We start from the raw sequence: 26196 nt of genomic DNA on the forward strand, positions 1-26196 counted from the left end.
AGGAGTAGAAAAAAATGCTTACATGTTTTGGCGCGTAGCCTTGCTCACAGCTGTGAACAAGGCTACTCGTCGAAACATGTAAGCATTTTATCTACTCCTGTGCAAGTAATGAAGCTATTTATTCCGATGTTGGAGTTTGCCCAACTACTAATTTTGCTTTATGATAAGTATCTGCCTATATTTCTCAGTTTTGAGGACACAATTGATCCTGACTAAATCTCCAACTCCATTTGCAGAGATGCAACCCCAAACTTGCAAGAAACCTCCACCATGCCTCACTGTTGCCTGCAGACATTGCACTGTTCTCCAGCCCTTCGGCAAACAAGCTGCCCCCTGCTTCAGCCAGATATTTTAACTTCTCAGTCCAGAGCACCTGTTGCCATTTTTCTGCATTCCTATGTTTTTGTGAATAGTTGAGTCCCTTAGCCTTGTTTACACGTTGGAGGTATGGCTTTTTAAATGCAATTCTTTAATGAAGGCCACTTCTGATCAGACTTCTGTGGACAGTAGATGGGTGTACTGAGTCTTACTGGTTTCTGCCAGTTCTGTGCTGATGGCACTTACCATGTGTAAGAGAAGCAAGCATGTTCTGTTCATCTCTGCATTGCCTTTCCTTGGGTGATCATTGCCCCTACGGTCCTCAATATTGCCCATTTCTTTGTGCTTTTTCAAAAGAGCTTGAACGGCATATATTGAAACTCCAGTCTACTTTGAAATCTTTGCCTAGGAGAGACCTTGCTGATGCAGTATAACTACTTTGTGTCTTGTTACGGTGTTCAATCTTGCCATGGTGTATAAACTTTGACACAAAACTGTCTTTCACAACCTCACCTTAGTAGCAGAGTTTGGTTGTTCCTCATCCAGTTTTAATCGCAATATTACCTACGCACACATTCATGGAATGGCTGTAGTGATACTGGGTGCTGTAATGAAGACAGGCTGGAAAACTCTGACAATCTAAATGGAAAAATGTAATCAGCACACCAAGGATTCCTCAGAAGGGTCCAAAGCTTTATTACATGGTCACACGGTACACGTACAGCATAGTTTCGGAGTCACGCAGGGTCCCTTCGCCAGGCAAGTGTCACTTCCCTGATGAAGGGGTCACCTGCATGGCTCCGAAATATTGCCAAATGTGTACCGTGTAACCATGTAATAATGTTGCGGAGCCATGCAGGTGACCCCTTCGTCAGGAAAGTGACACTTGCCTGACGAAGAGACCCTGCTTGATTCCGAAAACAATGCTGTATGTGTACAGTGTGACCATGTAATAAAGCTTTGGACCCTTCTGAGGAATCCTTGGTGTGCTGATGACATGTTTCCATTCAGGTCATCCAGTTTTAAGCCTCCCACAGCTGTTTCTGTTAATGTGTTTCAGCTTGAAAATGATATTGATGATCATTCGCATCTGCTTGATATAATTCATTAATCATACACCTGACTCTAATCCTAGAAAATCCCTGACTTTGTGCAAGTGTAAGAATTGATGCTAGTTTGAAGCCAAAGATGGTCACACCAAATCTTGATTTCATTTAGATTTATCTTCTGTTTGCTCCCTTGGCATTTTCTAAATTGCTAAAAATAAACAATTAAAATATATATTTTTGAAAGCATTCGTATTTTAAAACATTTCTTCACTCCTGCCTAAAACATTTGCACAGTGCTGTCATTTATAATTCTAAAATATGTGGAGGTCATATTGCAGGTTGTAATCCACCAGTTTATATTATGCAGTGTATGATGTTGCTTAGTCACCCAGCAGCCAAATTTTCAGAATGCAGAAAATGTTTGACAGATGGGTGGAGGCTGGGAGTGGTCAATTAAAAGGAATTGCATGTCAGCAGAGAATCACAGGCAGTTTGTTGCCAGTGCAAACAGCTATCAATGAATCCAAAATAAAAAAATGCTTATATAAAGCATTTTTGTACATAATTTAGATTAGTTTAGTTTTTTCTGCCAGAAAGCTCCAATCAGAAATGCAAACCATTAGGCTCCGTTCACACAGGGGGCGACGCGAGGCGACACGACTTGCCGTGCCGCGACCTGACAAGTTGCCCCCGTTCTGTACTACGGAACCGTTCTAAGAGGAGCGACTCGAGTCGCTCCGACTTAGAAAAAAGGTTCCTGTACTACTTTTGGGCGACCTCGGGCGACTTGCATTGACTTCTATACAGAAGTCATTTGCAAGTCGCCGCTGAGGTCGCGGCAGGTCGCGGCGAGGCAAGTCGCGTCGCCTCGCATCGCCCCCTGTGTGAACCGAGCCTTAGGGGTTTTTTTTTTTTCCCTGCCTCTAAATGTTGAGGTTAAAATATGCCTGAGATCATGCTAATGTGCATGGACACATAGGATAACACTGAGCTACTTCTACAGGAAAAACAACTCCTGTAGAAGCAGCGATTTTTAAGCCAGTGTGCATGGAGCCTAAATGTGTTGGTCATTTAACTAGGACATGAATAACCCTACTGAGCAACACTCCTGAAAAGACAGAAGAGCAGAAAGGGTTGAAATATTTGTGCAGTCTTATAAAAAATGTATAATGTTAGAACCACCTTTTATGTGAAAGACAATGGCAGGGACAAGAAGCTTCTGGGCACTGGATTTCGTCTCTAATGCAATTCTAGACCGCAGTGGCAGGAATGATGGGCTGCGGGGCATTGGATGATGCATTTAAATAGTAAATGGTGACTGTAATTAGTGGCTGGGACATGGTGCTGCTAAATAAGGATGAGCTCAGGCGTGTTCGCAGCCGCACGCGCAGAGCCCGCCAGGAAGTTGCTAGGTAGTGAGACATTTTCCCAATCCGCCGCTGAACAGATCGAGAAACGTCACACTGCCCGTGATCAGCCCAGTGCCAACTTCCTAGCGGGCTGCTAACATGCCTGAGCTCATCCTTACTGCTGAACAGCAAACAGTCCATATGTGTGTAGGGAGACTAATGCTAATCAGTGTTTACTATTGTGTAGGCAGCAGATATTCTATGCTTTTATGTAAAGAAAGTGACAACAGACAGCATAGACATGTACACTGTACTGTTGAACAGTGAATAGTACATATGAAAAGGGAGTGCTGACAGCAGTGACAAGGACCATGTACTTTTGTGTAGGGTACATTCTTATAGAGAGGGTTGACAGGCTGCAGTGACAAAGGCATTGTGCTGCTGAACAGTATGCACTGCGCAATCTGAACCCTTGAAATCCTTTTAAATACAGCGCATGGTACAGTCAATACACACTTGTTTTAAAAGGAAAGCATGCTTCTGGCTGTTGAAGAGGCAAAGGGGAGCACTGAAGGAGTTTTTTTTTTTTTTTTTTTCCTGGGGCAGTAAGGCCTCATTCACACAGCCACTACAGCTCATATATCTTGAATTGACTGTCCTAATCTGAAAGGCCATGTGAGTGAGCAGCTCCAAATGCACACACCTGTCAAATTACTACAGGCGGCTGTGTCCTCAGACTTTCCTACAGCCAATATATGGTGTGTGGGTCTCCATGCGCCCATGTAAACAAAGCCTAATTAAAAGGAATCCACCAAAATTATTATTTCACTTCATCCTTTGGAATCTGGGTTTGTCAGGAAGGGCTGTACAAACATTCCTTAAGCTCGACAGTTAATGTTTAGATTAGACAAGAATTCTCATGTGTTGGCACCTTTTTACATATGATTATCAAACTAATGGTCAGGACAAATCTGCATGAGTAACTTTTTTAAAATGGAACGCCAGGAAAAAAAGTATTTTCTCTTATGTTCACCGACTGGCACAGCTTCTTCTCTTTAGACCATTGGGTTGTTATGCCACCTTCAGGAGAAGACTAGGCATTACATGTTAACATGTGATAATAAAACTAGAATGTTCTCGTTCCGCCCAAGGGGTGGTCCCTTAGGTAACAACCCCTCAGCATGCTACTGCAGCCTCCGTTTTTTTATTTTGCCTAGTGAAGAAGGACCTAGGAACCCTGGCGGGCCCATCGGTCCGTGCTTTTTTTTTTCTGCAGAAGCTTGGCTTTTTGCGCAAGATGATAGATCCTGTGATCTGCTATCAACAGCCAGCTGGGTGACAGGCTGGATACCATCCTTGTAGTCTCCCCAGCCTGGCCATTGAGCGTGTGCAGACCAGAGCTCCGGGCTGGGTCGGCCACGACGAAACCTCCGTTCCAGTGGTGGTCGGTGAGCTTTTATGCTCCAGGGCACACATATATGACCGGGCTACTGATGTCTGTACTGATCAGTGAGTGGGTCTGTAATGGAATGTCTCCCAGCTCTTCAGGACTGGCAAGTACAACTCTCCCTGCCTCGGTGGGGCTGAGCAGCTGGGCATTTCCTTACAGGTAAATTTGGGGGTCCCTCACCTCCCTCTCTTCTCTCACTGTCCCTATCTTCCCTACCCCTGTGGGGGATGCTGCATGTGGCTGCTGAGCTGTGTGTGTGTGTGTGTGTGTGTGTGTGTGTGTGTGTGTGTGTGTGTGTGTGTGTGTGTGTGTGTGTGAAGGGGCTCTCCGGGGGGGCTCTTATCTGTGGAGGGGCTGCGCTGGCTGCCTGAGTCTTGTTTCTCATGTCCTTGGAGGTGCCTGTGAGGCTGTGCCCGTGTCCCTTGCAGCACTGATCGCCACCATTTGTTCAGCTCTGTCCCTCATGGTTTCAGCATCAGCGGCCATCTTGGGTGTGGGCAAGGGAAAGCATGCTCTCCTGTGCTTCGGCGGCCATTTCCCTGTGATTTGTCCTTGTACTGGATGCCGGTAGCCATTTTCTAGAAGCCTGAACACGTTTTTCAGCTTTCTCTAGCAGCAGCATGTGTCCCTGTGCTCTGGTGGCCATTTTCCCAGTGTTTTATGTCCTTATACTGGATGCTGGGCGGCCATTTCCTTTGAGCCTGAGCACATTGCAGAGCAGTTTCAGCGCCATTAGCAGCAGCTTCCACTGACACAGAGCGGATCCCTCTGCACCTGGGAGCCAACAGAGACCACAGGCACTACTTGCTGGATAGCACAGAACCCTTCAGGGTGGTGAGTCCTGCGGGAAAGAGCCCCTCAGCCAGCAGCAGTAAGGAGGGTGGGACTGTCACTGTCCTAAGTCCCCTCAGGTGGCAGACAGAGTAGGGTCAGCATGGCTTTTGAAACTGGTGTTTCTTCCCCCAAATCCAGGCAATTGTAACCGGTTCGCCTGCGGAATGCGCAGTGCCCTTGGACACCTTGTCGGTGGTCCTCGATTCGTTCGTTGCCAAGATGGAGGCGGTGCGTGGGCGCAAGGTGGTAAAAAACGCCCTCTCGGGCCCTGCTGAGGCTGGTGACCCCTGCTCTGCCGTTTCAGATGACGCTGACCAGGACTGTTTGAACAGTGAGGATGAGTCCCCATCCGGGTCCGTGCGTGACAAAGCACTTGTTGGAGCACTTATCACAGCTGTGCATGATACCCTGAAGATTCAGGAGGCAGCAGATCCCTCTGCTGATGTAGCGGTCCCTTTTGGGTCCCGTAAGCCAGCCATTCACCTAAGGTGTTCCTGTATCTGACTTCTTTTGACAAGTTCATTTACAAGGAATGGGGTCGACCGCAAAGGGCCTTTCGGTCCCCATATCCATGCAGTGCGTTGCCCCTTTGAGGAGAGCCTTCTCAAAAAGTGGTCGGCTCCTCCTGTCGCGGACCCCCCAGTATCCAGGTCAGGAAGGCTAAGGAGCCATGTCGTAGGCAAGGGCCCTCTTTTTCCACTCACAAAAAACGGCTTTTTCGTCCACCCGGAGCTTCGGCTAAACATCCCCAGACCGACAGGACAACCACGGAAGGGCAGAAACGTCCCTGGAACCGCAAGCCTGCGAACAAAAGTACTACCGCATGAAGGTTTGCCCTCACCCATGACTCGGGGGTGGGGGGTTGCCTTCGGGAGTTTGCAGCCCGGTGGTCCTCATGATATTCCGACCAATGGGTCTGTGATATGATTTCCTACGGCTACAAGAGAGATTTCCTATCTTGGCCACAAAACAGATTCTTCCCCTCCCGACTCCCCGGGAGGCACTCTTGGGGGCAGTAGGGGACCTGCTGAATCATGGGGCGATTTGTACCTTTTCCATAATCGGAACATTTCCAGGGGTTCTACTGAAACCTGTTTGGATGTACCCCTTTCCTTCTTGGGAACTACAATCTTGGATCTAAAAGCCCTCAATCACTTTGTGAAAATGCAGAGGTTCAGAATGGAATCAGTTAGCTTAGTATTCGCTGCACTCCATCAAGGGGACTCCCTGGCGTCCTTAGACATCCAGGATGCGTACCTGCACATACTCCGGCATCAAAGGTTTCTGCGATTGCAGTCGGGGAAGCCTACTACCAGTTTGTGGCTCTCCCTTTTGGTTTGGTATCAGACCCCGAGTTGTTATCAAGGTATTGGCTCCTGTGTTGGCGTTGCTACGGCAACGCGTGATCGTGGGTTACCTAGATGATCTCCTCCTGAGAGCTTCTTCCACCTCAGAGTTAGAAGAGGATGTGGCAATTTACCATGTAGACCCTGCAAGAATTTGGGTGGCTGTTGAACCTAAAAAAGTCGTTGATAGTACCGACTCAGCATTTGGAGTACCTAGGCTTGCTGCTGGACTCCAGGGAAGCGAGAGCGTTTCTCCCTTCAGACAAGCTGCAGACTCTCAGAGAGCCACGGTAAAATTGATGATGAACCGCAAGTGGTCGTCGCTACGCTACTGCATGCGAGTCCTGGAACTCACGGTGGCCTCCTTTTGAGGCAGTACCATATGCCCAGTTCCACACCAGAGTCCTGCAGAATGAGATCTTGACAAAGTGAGACAGATCTCCGTTGTCCCTGGATCGATGGATCCAGGTGAGCCAGTTAGTCAGGGGTTCCCTGATCTGGTGCTTCAGTCCGGGAACTCGTTCCTACCTCTGAAATGGACGCAACGGATTCCAGCCTATTCGGCTTGGGTGGAGTGATGGGAGTTTGGGCCTCTGGTCCTCCTTTTTTCTATGTTTTATACTGCTTGTTGACGTACTGAAGCTGCTGGGAGCAGTGAGGAGGGTTGATGGCACAGGGTCCGCCCCCCTGGGGCGTCATTAAGTTGTGTGTTTTGTGTAACAATTTTGCCTAGTTGTCCTAATGGCAGGCTATACAACTCATTTAGTTACAGAGGGGAGCTGTCGGTCGGTGAATTACAGAGAAAAGGATTTTGCGGTGAGTACAAAAATCCTATTTTCTCTGTAATTCTCGACTGACACAGCACCCGACCCTCATAATTTTCTTTACGTTATACTGCTTGTTGACGTACTGAGGCTGCAGTAGCATGCTGAGGAGTTGTTACCTAAGGGATCGCCCCTTGGGCGGAACTAGAAAGTTCTAGTTTTATTATCACATGTTAACATGTAATGCCTAGTCTTCTCCTGAAAGTGACATAACAATCCAATGGTCTAAAGAGAAGAAGCTGTGTCAGTCGGTGAATTACAGGGAAAGGGATTTTACGGTGAGTACAAAAAATCCTATTTTTTTTTTTTTTGATGACAAGTCTGCAGGCGGAAGGTGGTGACAGCCATCTTGGCACACCCCCACACTGCTCAGCGCCAAACTGATTATTTAGTGCAATATACTATTTCCCTCGGTCACGGTGAAATAGTCTATTTCAGTATATAAGGTGAGTTAACTACTGAAATAAGTGTGACATTTAAGACTTGCCTGGGTGTAACGAGATGTCCGCTGCCGCCTTCGTGTTCTGTCAGATTAAGAAACCTATTGAACCGCATAGCGGCCATGCTGGAACGCATAGAGCACGTTCAATAAGCATTTTTGTTGGCAACATCACATTTTCTGATGGGTAGCGGTATTCCAATAGAACACAGTATCACTTGCTCTCCCCTTCCCCTCTCTTGTATTCTTTTCACTTGATGGAAGGCTTTCTGACAGGGGACTGGGGCCGTAGGGGAGTATGAGGCAATAAATATAAACGGGTTATGGCACCTGGTGTGCAGAAAACTTGTTACTTTTCCCAGAATGTGCGAAGTTTAGGTTTGCTTTCGGTGACACGAATTTGTATCTTAAAACTGATAATGTTTTAATTTCTGTTTCAGATGGATATGGATATTGCAAGATATTCTGGGAGTTGCGTTCTGCCTCAATTTTATAAAAACTCTGCGAATGCCAAATTTCAAGGTAAAGTTTTTTAGTTTTGTTTGATAGTAGTCACCAAAATATATTTAAATCGGTCTGCATCACTATGCTTCCTAAACAGAAAGTTGTTAGCCTTTCTGTGGTAAGGCAAGAACAGTGACTTGATTGCTTACCACGTGAAATTAGCAGGAAATGCAATGAATAAAAAAACAAAAAAACTCATAATTCAATAAACGCAGTTGAGATGGAGTATGTATATACGGTATGTATGTGTGTATATGTGTGTATATATATATATATCCAAATATAGATGACAGGACTTTCAATTGGTAGCCACTCTTACACCCAAAGTCAAATAAAGTACTCAATTGAATAAAAATCCTAAATGTATTATATTATATTTATAATATAACAATATTATAAAAACCATAAAAAAAAAAAAAAATCATAGATTCAAAACGGATAAGTACATATTGTGTACATATGGTATCGTCCCATGTGGGTTGATGCTATGTATATACAGGATAACCTGTAGGTGTGCCCATTATATGTTGAACTTGTGACTTGTATATATCAGGGTCGCACAGAAATACTAACTGACATATCAGCATGGGTGTAGCACCACTTCCTTAAACGAAATCTCTCTAAAACTTAGCTATTAATATTCCCCTTTGCCGATTCCCACCTCCAGGACTTTTCCATCAAAATCAGCAATGCAACTATCAGTCCCTCCCCTCACACCAGGGTACGAGGTGTAATCCTAGACCTGTCATTTCAGCTTCAAGTCCAATTGTTGTCAAATGTTTTTAGAATTCACCTCTGTAACATCTCCACCAAGCTCCTCTTTCACTCCCTCGTTATCTCTCGCCTTGACTATTGAAACTCCCTTCTCATTGGATATCCCCTCTTCAGTCTCATGAATGCTACTGCCAGACTTATACACCTTACCAACTGTGCAGTGTCTGCCAACCCTCTCCTCCAATACCTACACTGGCTCCCAATCACCCAGCAAATGAAATTCAAAATACTAACCACAACATTCAAAGGCATTCACAACTCTGCCTGAGCTACATCACATGTGTATGTGTGTATATGTATGTGTGTATATGTATGTGTGTATATATATATATATATATATATATATATATATATATATATATATATATATATATATATATATATATATATATATATTAGTATGTGTGTGTGTTTACCTTTTTATCCAGCGATTCTGCATGCAAAATTTGTTCTGTGTGAATTGGGCAACAAATTATTTTTATGTTAGGTTGTTTTCTCGTCTCTTCTTAGGCTCCATTCACACCAGTGTGCTTTCATGCTTTTTGCAGAAACGCAGGACATTTTTATTTTAACATGGGTTCTTATGGAACACGTTCACCTAAATGCCTTTTTGTGCCTTCGCGGTTTTGGAAAGGGTCAGAGACTTTTTAAAATGCAAAATGGTGGCTTTTTTTTCTTTTGCGTTTTGATTCAATAGACTTCAATGGAGAAGCTGCAGAAAAGCATGTAGTGTGTTTTTACTGTGATTTGCCTCTTTTAACCACTTCCCACCGGTATATATGAATGATACAGGATCCGCCGGCCCTAGATGTTTACCATAGAGATTTCCGTTGGACCAGATGGTCGTCTGAGTCTCTACGATTGTTCAGAGGCCAGGCGCGATGTTATGACGTCACTCCTGGCCTCTGCATTCAAACAAATGTCGCCACCTCTTCTGGGAAGCGGAGCTCATGTGTTATTTTTTTTTGTTTTTTTTTTATGTTCTTGACCCCATATCTCACTGTAAAGCGAACCTATCATGCCCTATTCCTATTAGAAAGGATAGCCTGTGAAGATTTTTAAGTACCTAAGTTTGGCCCCATTGCACGAGCATGTACAATTTTGAAATGTGACATGTTGGGTATTCATTTACTCAGCGTAACTTCATCTTTCACATTATGTAAAGCAATTGGGCTAACCTTTTTACTGTTGTGTTTTTTTTTTTTTTTTTTAAGGAAGCGTTTTTAAAAAAAATTGCGCAAATACCATGCAGTCATTGCATTCCCTAGGTTCTCAGCTAAAAAAAAATATATATATATATATATATATATATATATATATATATATATATATATATATATATATATATATATATATATATATATATATATATATATATATATATAATGTTTGAGGGTTCTATGTAATTTTCTAGCAAAAAAATGATTTTTACTTGTAGCAGAGGATTGGCCTGGGTGGCAAGTGGTTAATCTGCCCAACAACAAATCTGCCCAAAAAAGTATCAAAAACGCAAATCGTAGCAAAATCACAGTGAAAAAAAATGCAAAGAGCACTACACAAACACTCAAAAGCAAACTGCATAGGTGTGAATGGAGCCTTAAAGTTTAAGTTCACCTTTTACAGAAAATCTGTAAGGTGAACTTACACTGGATCATGTCTGCAGTCTCTCTGACCATCTCCTCTATCATGTCTGCCAGAGATACACCAAATGAAAATTTTGCTAATACTATTAGCAATGTGGTTACGTAAGAGACTGCAGACTGAATTTTCCTCAAGCCTTTCTTGCAGTAAAGGTGCCAATAATGGCCAACAATAAATTCATATTTAATTTTAAATTGATATTGATCAAAAAGTCAAATATAATACAATTTTATATATATAAAAAATAAAAATCTTTTTATTTTTTATACGGTGCTTTTTCCAGTTTCGGCACCAAAGTTTCCATTCGGTGCACTTCTACTTTAGACCATATTAGTCTTCCATTAATCGATCTGCCACGATTTTATGGGTGTTGCACCACTCTCTCTTCTTCTGAGCATTAACCGCTTCGCGCCCGCCCTCTAGAGCCGAAAGACGGCTACAGAGCGGACGCCATCTGCCGGGAGGCCGTCCCTGGACGTCCTCCTGTTTACTTCCGCAATGCGCCCTCCCGGGAGCGCGCATCGGGGAAGTTCTGTGCTGGCCGTGTGCCTCGGACACAGCCAGTCACAGATCGCTGTAAACTGCCAATCACAGCGGCCGTTTACAGCGCGATCGGCCTATCCAATGAGAGATGATCTCATATGTAAACATATGAGATCATCTCTCAGCGCCGCTCTCCCTCCTCACACAGACAGCGTGTGAGAAGGGAGAGATGAACGGCTGCAGCGGCCGTAAGTGGGGGAAAAAAAAAAAGTGCCAACCTCTCCCAGTGCTATCTGCCCCCAGTGCCACCTGTTGGTGCCATCTGCCCCCAGTGCCACCTGTTGGTGCCATCTGCCCCCAGTGCCACCTGTTGGTGCCACTTATCAGTGCCATCTGTCAGTGTCACGCGTCGGTGCCACTTATCAGTGCCATCTGTCAGTGTCACGCGTCGGTGCCACATATCAGTGCCATCTGTCAGTGTCACGCGTCGTCGGTGCCACATATCAGTGCCATCTGTCAGTGTCACGCGTCGTCGGTGCCACATAGTGCCATCTGTCAGTGTCACGCGTCGTCGGTGCCACATATCAGTGCCATCTGTCAGTGTCACGCGTCATCGGTGCCACATATCAGTGCCATCTGTCATCAGTGCCGCGTGTCATCGGTGCTATCATTGCCACGTATCAGTGCCATCTGTCATCAGTGCCGCGTGTCATCAGTGCTATCATTGCCACGTATCAGTGCCATCTGTCATCAGTGTCACGTGTCATTGTCCTGGTGCTCCAGGGCCTTCAAAAGCGTAATAGGTAGTCAACAAGTTAGATGTGTAGTTTATGCTCCTAGAACACATGATGGCGCTTCCTGCATGTTGGGCCTCTCTATGTGGCCAGGCTGTGAAAAAATCCCACACATGTGGTATTGTAATACTTGGGAGGAGTAGCAGAATTTTTTTGGGGGTGTCATTTGTGGTATACACATGCCATGTGAGAGAAATAACCTATTACAATGACAATTTTGTGGAAAAAAATAAAAAAAATCTTAATTTTGCAAAGAATTGTGGGAAAAAAATTACGACATCAAAAACCTCACCATGCATCTTACTAAATACCTTGGAATGTCTACTTTCCAAAAAGGGGTCATTTGGGGGGTATTTGTACTTTCCTGACTTATTCGGGTCACAAGAAATGAGATGGTCCACCAGTACATCAGATGTGATCAATTTTGTGCGATTCGTACCACAGCTTGTAGACTCTCTAACTTTCACAAAGACCAAATAATATCCACTAATTTGGGTTATTTTTACCAAAGATATGTAGCAGTATAAATTGTGGCCAAAATTTATGAAGAAAAATTTAATAATTTGCATAATTTTGGCACAAAAACTAAGAAATATGCGCTTTTTTTCTAAATTTTCGATCTTTTTTCATTTATAGCGCAAAAAATAAAAACCCCAGAGGTTATCAAATACCTCCAAAAGAAAGCTCTATTTGTGGGGGAAAAAAAAGGACAAAAAATTCATTTGGGTACAGTGCTGCATGACTGAGTAATTGTCATTCAAAATGTGAGAGCACTGAAAGCTGAAAATTGGTCTGGGCAGGAAGGGTGTTTAAGTGCCCAGTAAGCATGTGGTTAATATCTGTCACTAGTGGTTTGGCAATTGCAGCTCACTCATGAATGTTTTGCTTATGACGTTCCCTCAGCACAGGTTTTGTGGAAACGGGTTTTGGAAGATGGCGTTTTGAACAGTCGCTTTTGTAACAGTATTCTTATTCCGGGTCACAATCATGCGCAATGTCCTTTTTTGTCTCTTTTGTTCAGTTGACCATGTGCACCGTGCTTATGCTTATCAAACTATGTTTTCCCAGAAACTGTATATGCCGTCTTAACCTTTGATACTGTACCTCGTGACACCGCAAATTGTCAACGTCAGTCACAGAGGCACCAACTATTTGCCCTCTTTGAAACTCAGTAAGCTTTGACATGACTGTATTATTAGCAGCACACGCACTGAATGACGAAAGTGAGGCTTCCCACCTGTTAGCTTTGGTGTCTCAACACACAGCAGAAGCAAAAGAATGTTACACCACTTCCGCTTTCAACACAAAACATGTCATCACTTTCACACCTGCAACTCATGTAGTTTCCACATTTTTGTCCAACCCCTGTATATGTATAGATATTATTTGAGCAACATACAGTATCTCACAAAAGTGAGTACACCCCTCACATTTTTGTAAAAATTTTATTATATCTTTATGTGACAACACTAAAGAAATGACCCTTTGCTACAATGTAAAGTAGTGAGTGTACAGCTTGTATAACAGTGTAAATTTTCTGTCCCCTCAAAATAACTTGACACGCAGCCATTAATGTAAAATTGGGCTCAATTAGCCATTTTCGCTCCCTGTTGTCATATGACTCATTAGTGTTACAAGGTCTCAAATGTGAATGGGAGCAGGTGTGTTAAATTTGGTGTTACTGCTCTCTTTCATGCTTGTCACTGGAAGTTCAACATGGCACCTCATGGCAAAGAACTCTCTGAGGATCTGAAAAAATAAATAAAAAATTCTCTTATATTCACCTACCGACACCGCTCCTCTCTGTAACTAAATGGGTTGTATAGCCTGCCATTAGGAGAACTAGGCAAAATTGTTACACAATACATAGAACTTTAATCCCGCCCCTGGTGGGCGGACCCCGTGCTATCAACCCTCCTCACTGCTCCCAGCAGCTTCAGTTTTTATTTTGCCTAGTAAGGAGAATGACCTAGGAACCCTGCGGGCCCTCTCGGTCCATGGTTTTGCTGCAGGTTTGATATTTTTTGCGCAAGATAGAAGATCCCAGGATCTTTCATCAACTGCCGGCTGGGTGACAGGCTGGTTAATGATATCCTTGTAGTTTCCCCATTCTGGCCATCGAGCGTGAGCAGGCCCCAGCTAAGGCTCGGCAGGCCACGACATGCCTCAGCTCCAGAGGTGGTCGTGAGCTTCAATGCTCCGGGGTATACATATGACCGGGCTACTGTTGTCTGGATCACAGTATACCGGGCCAACAGCTACCCTGTAACTGCGCAGGAGTAGGTCTGTGATGGAATGTCTTCCAGCTCTTCAGGACTGGTAAGTACGGCTCTCCCTGCCTCGGTGGGGTGAGCAGCTGGGAATTCCCTGGGGGGGTAGATTCGGGGGCCACCTCACCTCCCTATCTTCTCTCCCAAGTCCCTATCGCCCCTCCTTCCCCCCTCTGAGGGGGGTGGCTGCATGCGCTGCGGGTGGTGTGTGTGACGGCCATCTTGGATGTGGGAGAGCTGATATTCCCCTGGTGAGCTTCAGCAGCCATTTTCTTTAGTTTTTCCTATTAGTTTCATTGGCGGCCATTTTCTTTAAGCCTGAGCGCTTTTTTCACTGCTGTTCTCTTGTGGCAGCATTACATGTGCTCTCACTTGCTGTTTCCTGTGTCACTGTGTGTACAGGACGCTGGATGGCTCTTTGCTGAATGCTGAAGCTAGCTCTGCAGAACATTTCACCGCTGTTTATAGCTGCTGCTGCTGACAGTTTTCTCCTCTCTGCTACTGGTAACCTCCTAGGGTCTACAGGCACTGCTTGTGGCTTTCACAGAACGCCCCAGGGTGGTGAGTCTAGCGCTAAGTACCCCCCCACCCCACACGGCGGCAGCATGAGGGTGAGACCTTCACTGTCCTAAGTCCCCTTGCAGGTGGCAGACAGGCTAGGGTCAGCATGGCTTCAGAAACTGGTGTTAATTCCCCCCCCCCAAATTCCAGGCTATAGCAACCGGGTCACCTGCGGTTAGCTCGATGCGCATGGACACCCTGACGGCGGTCCTTGACTCCTATGTTGCAAAGATAGAGGCGGCACGTGGCAGGAAAGGTGTACGTAAGAGGCCTCTGCCTCCCTGTCCTCTGGGGAGAGCTCTGATGCAGACTCAGGCCCTGCTGCGGCTGGAGACCCCTGCTCTGACCTACAGTAGGTGACCGCGATATTGTGTAAATCTCGCCGCTTCTATCGGCAAGACTGACACCCTATGAGCCCTGTCGCGGGAGCCAGCGCTGAGCTGCCTCGCGTCGGGAAAGGAAAAATGTTTATTTTCCTTTCCCAATAAGCGACAAGCATCGCTGGCCGGGTTCACACTGGTGCGGGGATCCATATTGGATTCCCACCAATACCAGGCACTGTATTTGGTATGAATCCTAAGGGAGAACTCCACGCCAAATTAAAAAGAAAACGGTCTGGTAGGGATTTTAAGGGGAATCCCCTACGCTGAAATAAAAGGCGTGGGGTCCCCCCCAAAATCCATACCAGACCCCTATCCGAGCACAAAGCCCGGGCGGTCAGGAAAGGGGGTGGGGATGAGCGAGCACCCCCCTCCTGAGCTGTACCAGGCTGCGTGCCCTCAAAATGGGGGGGGGGGGGTGTTGATGAGGACAAGGGCCTCTTCCCGACAACCCTGGCCGTTGGTTGTCGGGGTCTGCGGACCGGGGGCTTATCGGAATCCGGGAGCCCCTTTAATAAGGGGGCTCCCGGATAGCGGCTCCCCACCCTATGTGAATGAGTATGGGGTACAATGTACCCCTACCCATTCACCTGTGAAAAAAATAAAAAAAAGACAACACACAATGGTTAAAATAGTTTATTGCACAGGTCCGGGGGTCTTCTTCCATCTTCGGGGGTCTTCTCGCCGGACCCCTCCGCTATCTTCTGCTCTTTTGCTAGCTCTTTTGCTAGCGGAGGAGCCCGGCTTTCTTCTTCGTCGCCGCCCTCTTCTTCCGACTTCGGGGTCTTCTCCCCCTCTTCGGTTTTTCTTGCCGGGCCACCGCTTCTTCTTCCAGCTCTTTTACTAGCGGTGGCCCGGTCTTCTGTCGCCGCCACTGTCGCCACCGCCTTCCGTTCTTCTTCTGGAGATGTTGACTCGACGCTCTCTCCGGCCGCAATGCCAGGGACGCGGTGTGCGACGACTTGTATAGGGACAGGGGGGGTCACCGGTTGATGTCACATGGTGACCCCGCCCACTTATGACGCCACAGTCCCAGCATCCTCCAGGACTGTGACGTCATAAGGGGGTGGGGTCACCATGTGGCATCAATCGGTGACCCTTCCCCTTTTCCCTATATAAGTCGCCGCACACCGCGTCCCTGGCATTCGGGCAGGTGAGAGCGTGTAGTCAACATCTCCAGAAGAACGGAAGGCGGTGGCGGCGGTGACAGAAGACCGGGCCACCGCTAGTAAAAGAGCGCTCGTCTTCTCCCCCCCCCCCCTTCCAGGATCGCGCTGTAAACACAATATCGGCGGCACCTACTGTATCAGACGTGGCTGACCAGGACCGTTCGGACAGTGAGGATGGTCCGGGCGCGTCAAGGCGCTTGTTGGAGCACTTATCACAGCTGTGCGTGATACCCTGAAGATTCAGGAGCCAGCGGATTCCTCTGCTGATGTACCCTTCCCTTTTGGGTCCCGCAAGCCAGCACGTTCACCTAAGGTGTTCCTGTATTTGACTTATTTTGACAAATTCATCTACAGGGAATAGGGTCGCCCGCAACGGACCTTTTTCGGTCCCCAAAAATTTAGCGATGCGTTACCCCTTTGAGGAAAGCCTTCTCAAAAAGTGGTCGGCTCCTCCGGTGGTGGATCCCCCAGTATCTAGGTTAAATAAAGTAACCACAATCCCGGTTGAGGGGACACCTGCATTCAAGGATCCCACGGACAGTAAGGCCAAAGCAGTGGCTCGTTCCTTGTTTATGGTTGTGGGGTCAGCCATGCGACCTGTACTAGCATCCGCACTGGTGTCGCAGAGACTGACTGAGTGGGCAAAACTTTTGCACCGCGAATTGGAAGAGCAGAACGCCTCCCCTGTCTGCATAGAGCTAGCAGACCAACTAGTGCATGGCCTTAAGTACGTTTGTGACGCAGCCCTGGATACTCTCCCTCTGTTATCCAAGGCTTCAGTGTCAGCTGTGGTGCTGAGGCACCTCATTTGGCTAAAATGCTGGTCTGCTGACCAGGCATCCAAGAAAGCCCTGACGGATCTTCCCTTCCTTGGCGACCGGCTCTTTGGAGCCTCGTTGGATGATATTATTAAGAATGCCACGGGTGTTAAGAGTACACTACTCCCACAGGCCAGGAAGGCTAAGGAGCCACGCCGCAGGCAAGGGCCCACTTTTTCGTCTGCCCGGTGCTTCGGCAAACCGTCCCCAGCCCGACAGGATGCCCACGGATGGTCAGAAGCATCCCTGGAACCGTAAGCCTAACAAGCCTGCGAACAAAAGTGCTACTGTATGAAGGTTTGCCCCCACCCACTTTTCGGGTAGGGGGTTGTCTTCGGGAGTTTGCAGCCCGGTGGACCTCCCGGTTATCCGACCAATGGGTCTGCGATCTGATGTCCACAGGCTACAAGATAGGTTCTCTCTTGGCCGCCAAGCAGATTCTTCCCCTCCAGCATACCCGTGTCCCCGGTTCGCCGGGAGGTCCTGTTAGGGGCGATGAGAGACTTGCTGAATCAGGGGGTGATTGTACCGGTTCCGGAATCGAAACGCTTCCAGGGTTTCTACTCAAATCTGTTTGTGGTTCCCAAGAAGGAAGAGGTACATCCAATCTTGGACTTAAAAGCCCTTAATCGCTTTGTAAAAGTGCAGAAGTTCAGAATGGAATCAGTTCGCTCAGTTGTCGCTGCACTCCATGAAGGGGACTTTCTGGTGTCCTTGGACATTCAGGATGCTTACCTGCACATACCCATATGCCTTCGGCAGTTTCTGCGTTTTGCAGTCAGGGAAGCCCACTACCAGTTTGTGGCTCTTCCTTTTGGCCTAGCATCACCCCCCCCCCCCCCATGTCTTTACCAAAGTACTGGCTCCAGTATTGGTGTTGCTGAGACAATGCGGGATCGCGATTGTGGGTTACCTAGACGATCTCCTGAGAGCATCTTCTGCCTCAGAATTAGAGGAGGATGTGGCGATCACCTTGCAGACCCTGCAAGAATTTGGGTGGCTGTTGAACCTAAAGAATTTGGCGGTTGTACCGACTCAGCGTCTGGAGTACCTGGGGTTACTGTTGGTTTTTCTCCCCTCAGACAAATTGAGGACTCTCAGATCGGCGGTCAATCTACTGATGAGCCGCAAGTGGTCATCGCTCCGCTTTTGCATGCGAGTACTGGGGCTCATGGTGGCCTCCTTTGAGGCGGTACTTTATGCCCAGTTCCACACAAGAGTCCTGCAGAAGGAGATTTTGTTGAAGTGGGACAAATCTCTGTTGTCCCCGGATCGACAGATCCAGGTGAGTCAACCAGTCAGGGACTCCCTGATCTGGTGCTTGAGGTCCCCAGCGATTCAGTCCGGGAGATCGTTCCTTCTTCTGACATGGACGGTGATCACTACGGACGCCAGTCTGTCCAGCTGGGGTGGAGTGATGGGGATTCAGTCGGCTCAGGGCCTCTGGTTGGCGGAGGAATCCCAAGTTTCCGATCAATCTGCTCGAATTGAGAGCGATCAGTCTGTGCCTCCACACATGGTCGATGAGTCTTCAAGGGCGTCAATCAGAATACAGTCGGACAACGCCACGGCTGTGGCGTACATAAATCACCAAGGAGGAACAAGAAGCTCAGCCGCTGCTCGGGAGGTCGCTAACATACTTTGGTGGGCAGAGCGACACGTACCGGCCCTGTCGGCCATTTACATCCCAGGGGTGGAAAATTGGCAGGCGGACTATCTGAGTCGACAAATGCTGTACCCAGGAGAATGGAAATTGCATCCGGAGATGTTCAGGCTGCTGTGCCTGAGGTGGGGCACACCAAATGTGGATCTATTGGCCTCCTGTCTCAATCAGAAGGTACCGAGATTCGTATCCAGGACCAGAGATCCATGGGCAGATGCGTCAGACGCGCTGGTGGCTCTGTGGGATCAGTACCTCCACTAAAACTGTTGCCACGCCTGCTGCGCAGAGTGGAGGCCGAGGGGATCCCAGTGATCCTGGTTGCCCCAGATTGGCCTCAGCGGGCCTGGTACGCAGACCTGGTGCGTCTGGTGGCAGATGCTCCCTGGCGACTGTCGTTGCAGGAGGACCTCCTATCTCAAGGTCCAATCTTTCACCCTGCTTTACCATCACTGGCTTTAATGGCATGGCTGTTGAAAGCCAGGTATTAAGGAGCCGGGGTCTGTCGGACTCGGTGATTCTAACTATGTTGAGGGCGCAGAAATCTTCTTCCAGGAAGATATACCATCGTACTTGGAAGGCGGCCTAAATCTCCATGTGTAAGGAGAAAGCATCCGTGCTCTTTCTCTATATCTAGGATCCTGCTGTTTCTTCAGCAAGGAGTAGACCAGAAGTTGGCGTTGAGCACCATCAAGGGGCAAATTTCAGCTTAAGCTGTTTTTTTTTCCAGCGACTCCTGGTGTCTCACTCTTTAGTGAGTACCTTTTGTTCAGTGGGTGCAACATGTCCCTCCGGTCCATCCTCCGTTACCTCCGTGGGATTTGAACCTGGTGTTGGCGCTTCAGAAGCCGCCGTTTGAGAATATCAGGGAGATTCCCTTGTTGACCCTTTCACAGAAAGTGGTCTTTCTAGTGGCCATCACATCGGCCAGGAGGGTTTCGGAATTAGCTGCCTTGTCATGCAAGTCGCCTTATCTGGCCATCCACAGGGATAAGGTGGTGTTGGGTCCGCAACCGTCTTTTTTCTACCAAAAGTGGTTTCGGCTTTTCATATCAATGAGGACATTGTATTGCCATTGTTGTGTCCTAAGCCGAAGCACCCCAAGGAGGTGGCCCTTCACGCTCTCGATATGGTTAGGGCTGTGAAGGTGTACTTGTCTGCAACAGCTCCCTTTCGGAAGTCAAACTCACTGTTTGTTTCGGTGGAGAGGCATGACGGTCTCGTCGGCCACCATTTCCAGGTGGGTCAGACAGATTGTAGTTCAAACCTACCCCTTGAAGGGGCAGGTGCCCCCCTTTCCAGTCACGGCCCACTCTACAAGAGCAATCGGAATGTCTTGAGCCTTCTGACACCAAGCGTCTGTCGCTCAGGTGTGTAAGGTGGCGACCTGGTCGTCTGTCCATACGTTTACCAAGTTCTACAAAGTAGACGTCAGTTCATCGGCTGATGCTGGTTTTGGCCGCAAAGTTTTGCAGGCGGCCGTGTAGTTGCAATTGAGTTTTTCCTGGTTTTTCGATTAAAAACGCAGTACTGTTTTGTTAATGCTCTGTTGCATTACCTCCGCAATGTTGCGGTCTTGGGGATGACTCCTGTTGAGGATACCTGGTTATATGGTGGAGTTTTTCCACACACTGCTGTTTTTGTGTGGGTTTCGTTTCACTAGTTCCCACTTGCCATGGTGGATGACGTTTTTATGCTGTTTTTTTCCCACCCCTCGTTTGGCACTGCTTGGGGACGTCCCATTTAGTTACAGAGAGGAGCTGTCGGTCAGTGAATATAAGAGAAAATAGGCTTTTTGTACTCACCGTAAAATCCTTTACTCTGTAATTCACCGACTGACACAGCACCCACCCCTCCTTTTTTCTACGTTATACTGCTTGTTGACGTACTGAATCTGCTGGGAGCAGTGAGGAGGGTTGTTAGCACAGGGTCCGCCCACCAGGGGGGGGATTAAAGTTCTGTGTATTGTGTAAAAATTTTGCCTAGTTCTCCTAATGGCAGGCTATACAACCCATTTAGTTACAGAGAGGAGCTGTGTCGGTCAGTGAATTACAGAGAAAAGGATTTTACGGTGAGTACAAAAATCCTATTTGTTGCTCTACATAAAGATGGCCTTGGCTATAAGAGGATTGCCAAGACCCCGAAAACCGAACTGCAGGCCTTGCAATGGTCGACCAAAGAAGCTGAAATGCACGTGCTCAGCATCATATCCGGAGGTTGTCTTTGGGAAATGGACGTATGAGTGCTGCCAGCATTGCTGCAGAGGTTGAAGGGGTGGGGGTCAGCCTGTCAGTGCCCAGACCATACACTGCACACTGCATCAAATTGATCTATATGGCTGTCGTCCCAGAAGGATGCCTCTTCTAAAGATGATGCACAAGAAAGCCCTCAAACAGTTTTCTGAAAACAAGCAGTCTAAAGACATGATTACTAGAACCATGTCCTGTGGTCTGATGAGACCAAGATAAACTTATTTGGTTCAGATGGTGTCAAGCGTGTGGCTGCAACCAGGTGAGGAGTACAAAGACAAGTGTGTCTTGCCTACAGTCAGGCATGGTGGTGGGAGACTGGGCCACAGGGCAGTATTTCAACATAATGACCCCAAACACACCTCCAAGATGACCACTGCCTTGCTAAAGAGGCAGAGGGTAAAGGTGATGGACTGGCCAAGCATGTCTCCAGACCTAAACCCTATTGAGCATCTGTGGGGCATCCTCAAAGAGAAGGTGGGGGAGCGCAAGGTCTCTAACATTCACCAGCTTTGTGATGTCATGGAGGAGTGGAAGCGGACTCCAGTGGCAAACTTTTGAAGCTCTGGTGAACTCCATGCCCAAGAGGGTTTAGGCAGTGCTGGAAAATAATAGTGGCCACGCAAGATATTGACAGTTTGGGCCCAATTTGGACATTTTCACTTAGGGGTGTACTCACTTTTGTTGCAAGCGGTTTAGACATTAATGGCTGTGTGAGTTATTTTGAGGGGGACAGAAAATTTACACTGTTATACAAGCTGTACACTTTACATTGTAGCAAACTGTCATTTCTTCAGTATTGGCACATGAAAAGATGTAATAAAATATTTACAAAAATGTGAGGGGTGTACTCACTTTTATGAAATACTGTATATCTGTCTTATTTAGTTTTAGTGACCCTTTATGACCACTACCTAATTTTTAAGGCTTTGTGATTGCTGAATTACAATGTATTTACTACTTCTGTTTTTCAGGCCTGTGTGATCCTTCTAGGACTCCTCCTTTTATATGATGTGTTTTTTGTGTTTATAACCCCATTCATTACAAAGGTATGAGAACAATTTGTGAGAATGTATACTATGCAAACTATTTTAGATAAACTTTTAACACATTGACAAACCTAGTCTGTTCATTAATTTTCTTTGTGATGCCTGTGCTGAGAACATTTTTCTACTTCTAGGATAAGAAATAAGATATTCCCACGCTACTAGGATAAAAAAAGATTAAAAAATAAATATAAATTTGGTTGCAGCAAACCACCGACAGGGGTGGAAACCCCACCCAAAATTAAATCAAGGAAAATCAATATATGTTGTTGCGCTCGAAGAACAAAGTGCTAAGTGCCAGTAAGTGAATAAATCCACACTAACAAGTACAATAATAAAATAAATCGCAGTGCTACTAGCATAAATCAAATGTACTGTGCATAAGTGCCATAAATAAAATCAAATGAATGAAACCACTAGCTGATAGAACAATATGTAAAAAATAAAGTGCATGAGTGACATAGCGTGAAAAAACACTAATTAACAAGCTAAATAAAAAGTGCATATATATCCGTGCCAATAATGAATATATAGAGTCTGTGAATGCACATAGTGCCAAAACAAAATGCAAGTCCGTGAATTGTTCAAGCTGAGTGGTTCAGAAAGGTTACTGGGTGGTCTTGTATCTTCAAAATGCCCACAAAACACCAGGTGCAGTGGCTCCTTACCTTACTGCTTTAAGGCAAACCGAATCAATGGATATATCCGTAGCGCTGTATCTTGTAGCTGGTGTGACTGGGTCTGTGAACTTACACTGCTGCAAATGTAGTTGCCACTAAATCCTCAAGCAGGATCACACATAAACCATGTAAGGAAGAACAAGGGACCCCAATAGCGAAGCATGATAGATATAGAGATATATATATATGCACAAATAAGATGAATATACAGTCTTTTAAAAGTATAACATAAAATAAGTGCAGCACTATATGTGAAAACAATATATTATCCAAAGTCCAGCATGTAAAACCAAAAAAACATCAATTCGTGAACAGATATAAAACTTGGTGAAAAGATCTAAAATGTGAATAAGATAGCAAATCTTCTGTCAGACAACTGTTGGTTCATTCAAAGAATCTCCTTTTATAGCGGCTTTAGGGTGTCCGATCATCTCGCCAGACCTCAGCTGGAAGCTAGCATCAAATAAAGAGGATATCCCACCCAAAGTGTAATCTGTTGGTTCTCTACGGTGATATCCGTCCACCAGTATATCTTGCACTCACCAGAAGATGAAGATGAATAAAGATAAGCCTTGTGTAATTAACACGCAGACAGGAGATGTCCTCAGGTGAGTCTTGCATCAATGTTCAGCAACCAAGTAGAAGTGGAGTAGATAACCATGAATCCGCGGTCCCCTCCAGTGGGGTGTACACTGTATTAAAAAAAAAAAACTCGCTACTGGGAGCCAGGATAGTTCTAATATGGTGTAGTATTTATTGGGTAAAAAAATGGAAGTACATGCACAAAAAAGGCCATAAAACGTACATAAAATATACCGCCGCTCCTACCACGAGGCACACAGCGGCAATAGCGGCAGTGGATAGAAGAGGGTCCCTACTGGAGAGGACCATTCATGGTTATCTACTACTTCTACTTGGTTGCTGAACATTGATGCAAGACTCGCCTGAGGTCATCTCCTGTCTGTGTCAATTACACAAGGCTCATTTCTATTCCTCTTCTGGTGAGCGCAATATATACTGGTGGAGGGATATCACCGTGGAGTGGAGAACCAACAGATTACACTTTGGGTGGGATAGATAGATATATATATATATATATATATATATATATATATATATATATATATATATATATATATATATATATATATATATATATATATATATATATATATATATATATATATATAAAATGTGTGTATAATATGCACGTTTTATTTAGCTTGTTAATTAGTGTTTTTTCACTCTCACTCATGCCCTTTATATATTTTTTTACATATTGTTCTATCAGCTAGTGGTTTAATTAGTTTGATTTTATTTATGGCACTTATACACGTTATTTAATTACCGGTACGTCGGTACATTTGATTTATGCTCTGTAGCACTGTAATTTTATTATTGTACTTGTTAGTGTGGATTTAGTCACTTGCTGGCACTTAGCACTTTGTTGTTGGAGCACAACACCATATATTGATTTTCCATGAATTATTCTACATCAAGCAGCATACACACTGCCAGGTACAGCAATTAGGCTCGGTTCACACAGGGGCGACTTGTCCAGGCGACTTCGCCGCCTGACAAGTCGCGCCCCGTTCTGTACTACGGAACCGTTCTAATAATCCGACTTAGAAAAAAGGTTCCTGTACTACTTTTGCGGCGACTTCGGGCGACTTGCATTGACTTCTATACAGAAGTCGTTTTGCAAGTCGCCGCTGAGGTCACGGCGCTGCAAGTCGTGCCGCGTACTGTGTGAACCGAGCCTTAGCGATCGGGAAACAATCAGCAGGTTTTTCGATCATGTGTTCACTATAAGCCAAACATTAGTTTGTTTACAAACAAATCTGCAAGCTTTGGCTGTCACTGGACCTTCCTAAAGAGGCACAGTGACGACTGTATATGTGAATTACAGTGAGGGCTAGTTTACACTCAAAACAATGTTTCTCTTGGGCTTTGTCAAAGCCCCTGTCACTAAATAAAATGTTTAGCTCGCAGTCCAGTGGCACTTCAAAGAAGTCTATGGCAAAGCTCACTTGAAGCACCTGCAGCTTTTGAGAGGCTTTAATTCAGCTTTTAGCTTCAGTTTGTTTTTGAGAAATTGCAGGTAGGGGGTATCCACACAGCATCTGCCAAGCTTCAAAAAAGTATCAATGTTTTATCAAAGCACCACTGAAGCAGCAAAAAAAACAAAAAAAAACAGTGTCATTGTCAAAATGCTTTAAACTTTAAGTGCAGTATAATCGAGGATTAGGTGATGCGAATTATAACAGTTTTCATACGCCATTTTTGCAAAGGGGCTAAAATGAGAAGTAAAATACTAAGGTTGGGATGCATAACCTACCTGCTCATTATTTTGCATCCTGCCATTGCAATGCAACAAACGGCTCCACTCCATTTTGCCAGAAATGTGCTGATCTGGGAGTCCCTCCTTGTGATACTGGTGAAAAACTCCCAGAAATACCCACTGCAGTCTGCTTTCTGCCTTTCAGATATAGAAAGTTTGATGTAAAAACAAAATATAAGTACATAGGCTCTGTCAGCTACCTTTCAAATTCAAATATGATTTGGGGATTAAGGAAACGGAGAGGAAGCTGGTGTTTAGGCATAGCTTCCAAAGATGTACATTCCCACTGATGCTCTGAGGATCTCTTTGGAACCTGGCTGTAGTGGATAAGAGATAACTCGGATTAGAATAAGGCTCCGTTCACACCTGTTTTCAGGCAGAAAGTAACCCGATTTTTTACTTTCCATTTTGTACAGGTCAAAAGGTCACCAATGTTAAAGAATGAAAAACGCCTGTAATCTGCCAAAACAGAAGCTCCTGTACTTTTTTTTTTTTTTTTGAGCAACGGGTGTTTTGCTTTAGGTCACAGAATGCTCAGATGTGAACAGGGGCCATTGAAATCAATGGGATTTATCTTGTTGGCTTTTTTTAGAGCTGAGGCTTATGCCGCGTACACACGATCGGAATTCTCATCGGAAAAAACTCTGATGGTTTTCCTGTCGGAATTGCTCTCAAACTGCCTTGCCTACACACGGTCACACAAAATTCAGACGGTCAATAACACCACGGCGTACAACACCGTTGGCACTATAAAAGGGAAGTTTAATGCTTCCGAGCATGTGTCAGAATTTTGCATGTTGGAATAGCATACACATGATGGGAAAAATCCGATTAGAAAGGTTTTCCGTCAGAAAAATTAAGAACAGGCTCTCAATCTAAAAACACACACACAAAAGGCATACACACGGTGGGAAAATCCGATGAAAATCTTCCATCGGACTGTTTCCATCGGAAATTCTGGCCGTGTGTACGCAGCATAAGAGCAGAAAAACGCCCAAAAAATAACAGAGCCTAAATTTTGTCATTTGCCGTGTTTGCTGGATATCATTAGATGTTCTCTTGATTGCTTTGACTTGTTGATTTTAATAATGGTATTATTATAAAACGTTTTTCTTTTCCTTTTATTTTTTTTTTTTTTATGTTTTGAAATTCAGAATGGTGAGAGCATCATGGTTGAAGTTGCAGCTGGTCCCTCAGAAAAATCTGAAAAGGTAAAT

At 45.7% G+C, this 26196-nt stretch overlaps 1 protein-coding gene across 2 annotated transcripts in view; it reads left to right on the top strand.

The window, feature by feature from the left end:
* SPPL2A (signal peptide peptidase like 2A) overlaps positions 1-26196 on the top strand; it is a 113169-nt gene that overhangs the window by 61303 nt on the left and 25670 nt on the right. For both annotated transcript variants that reach the window (XM_077468866.1, XM_077468868.1), the window contains exons 9-11: positions 8050-8131; positions 21887-21961; positions 26134-26190. In XM_077468866.1, the coding sequence (XP_077324992.1) occupies positions 8050-8131; positions 21887-21961; positions 26134-26190 (214 nt within the window). The remainder of the gene's footprint in view (positions 1-8049; positions 8132-21886; positions 21962-26133; positions 26191-26196) is intronic.

The sequence above is a fragment of the Lithobates pipiens genome, unplaced genomic scaffold (assembly GCF_037356315.1).
Source record: "Lithobates pipiens isolate NorthernLeopardFrog02 unplaced genomic scaffold, aLitPip1_a1.2 Scaffold_8, whole genome shotgun sequence".
In the NCBI taxonomy this organism is placed as follows: domain Eukaryota; kingdom Metazoa; phylum Chordata; class Amphibia; order Anura; family Ranidae; genus Lithobates; species Lithobates pipiens.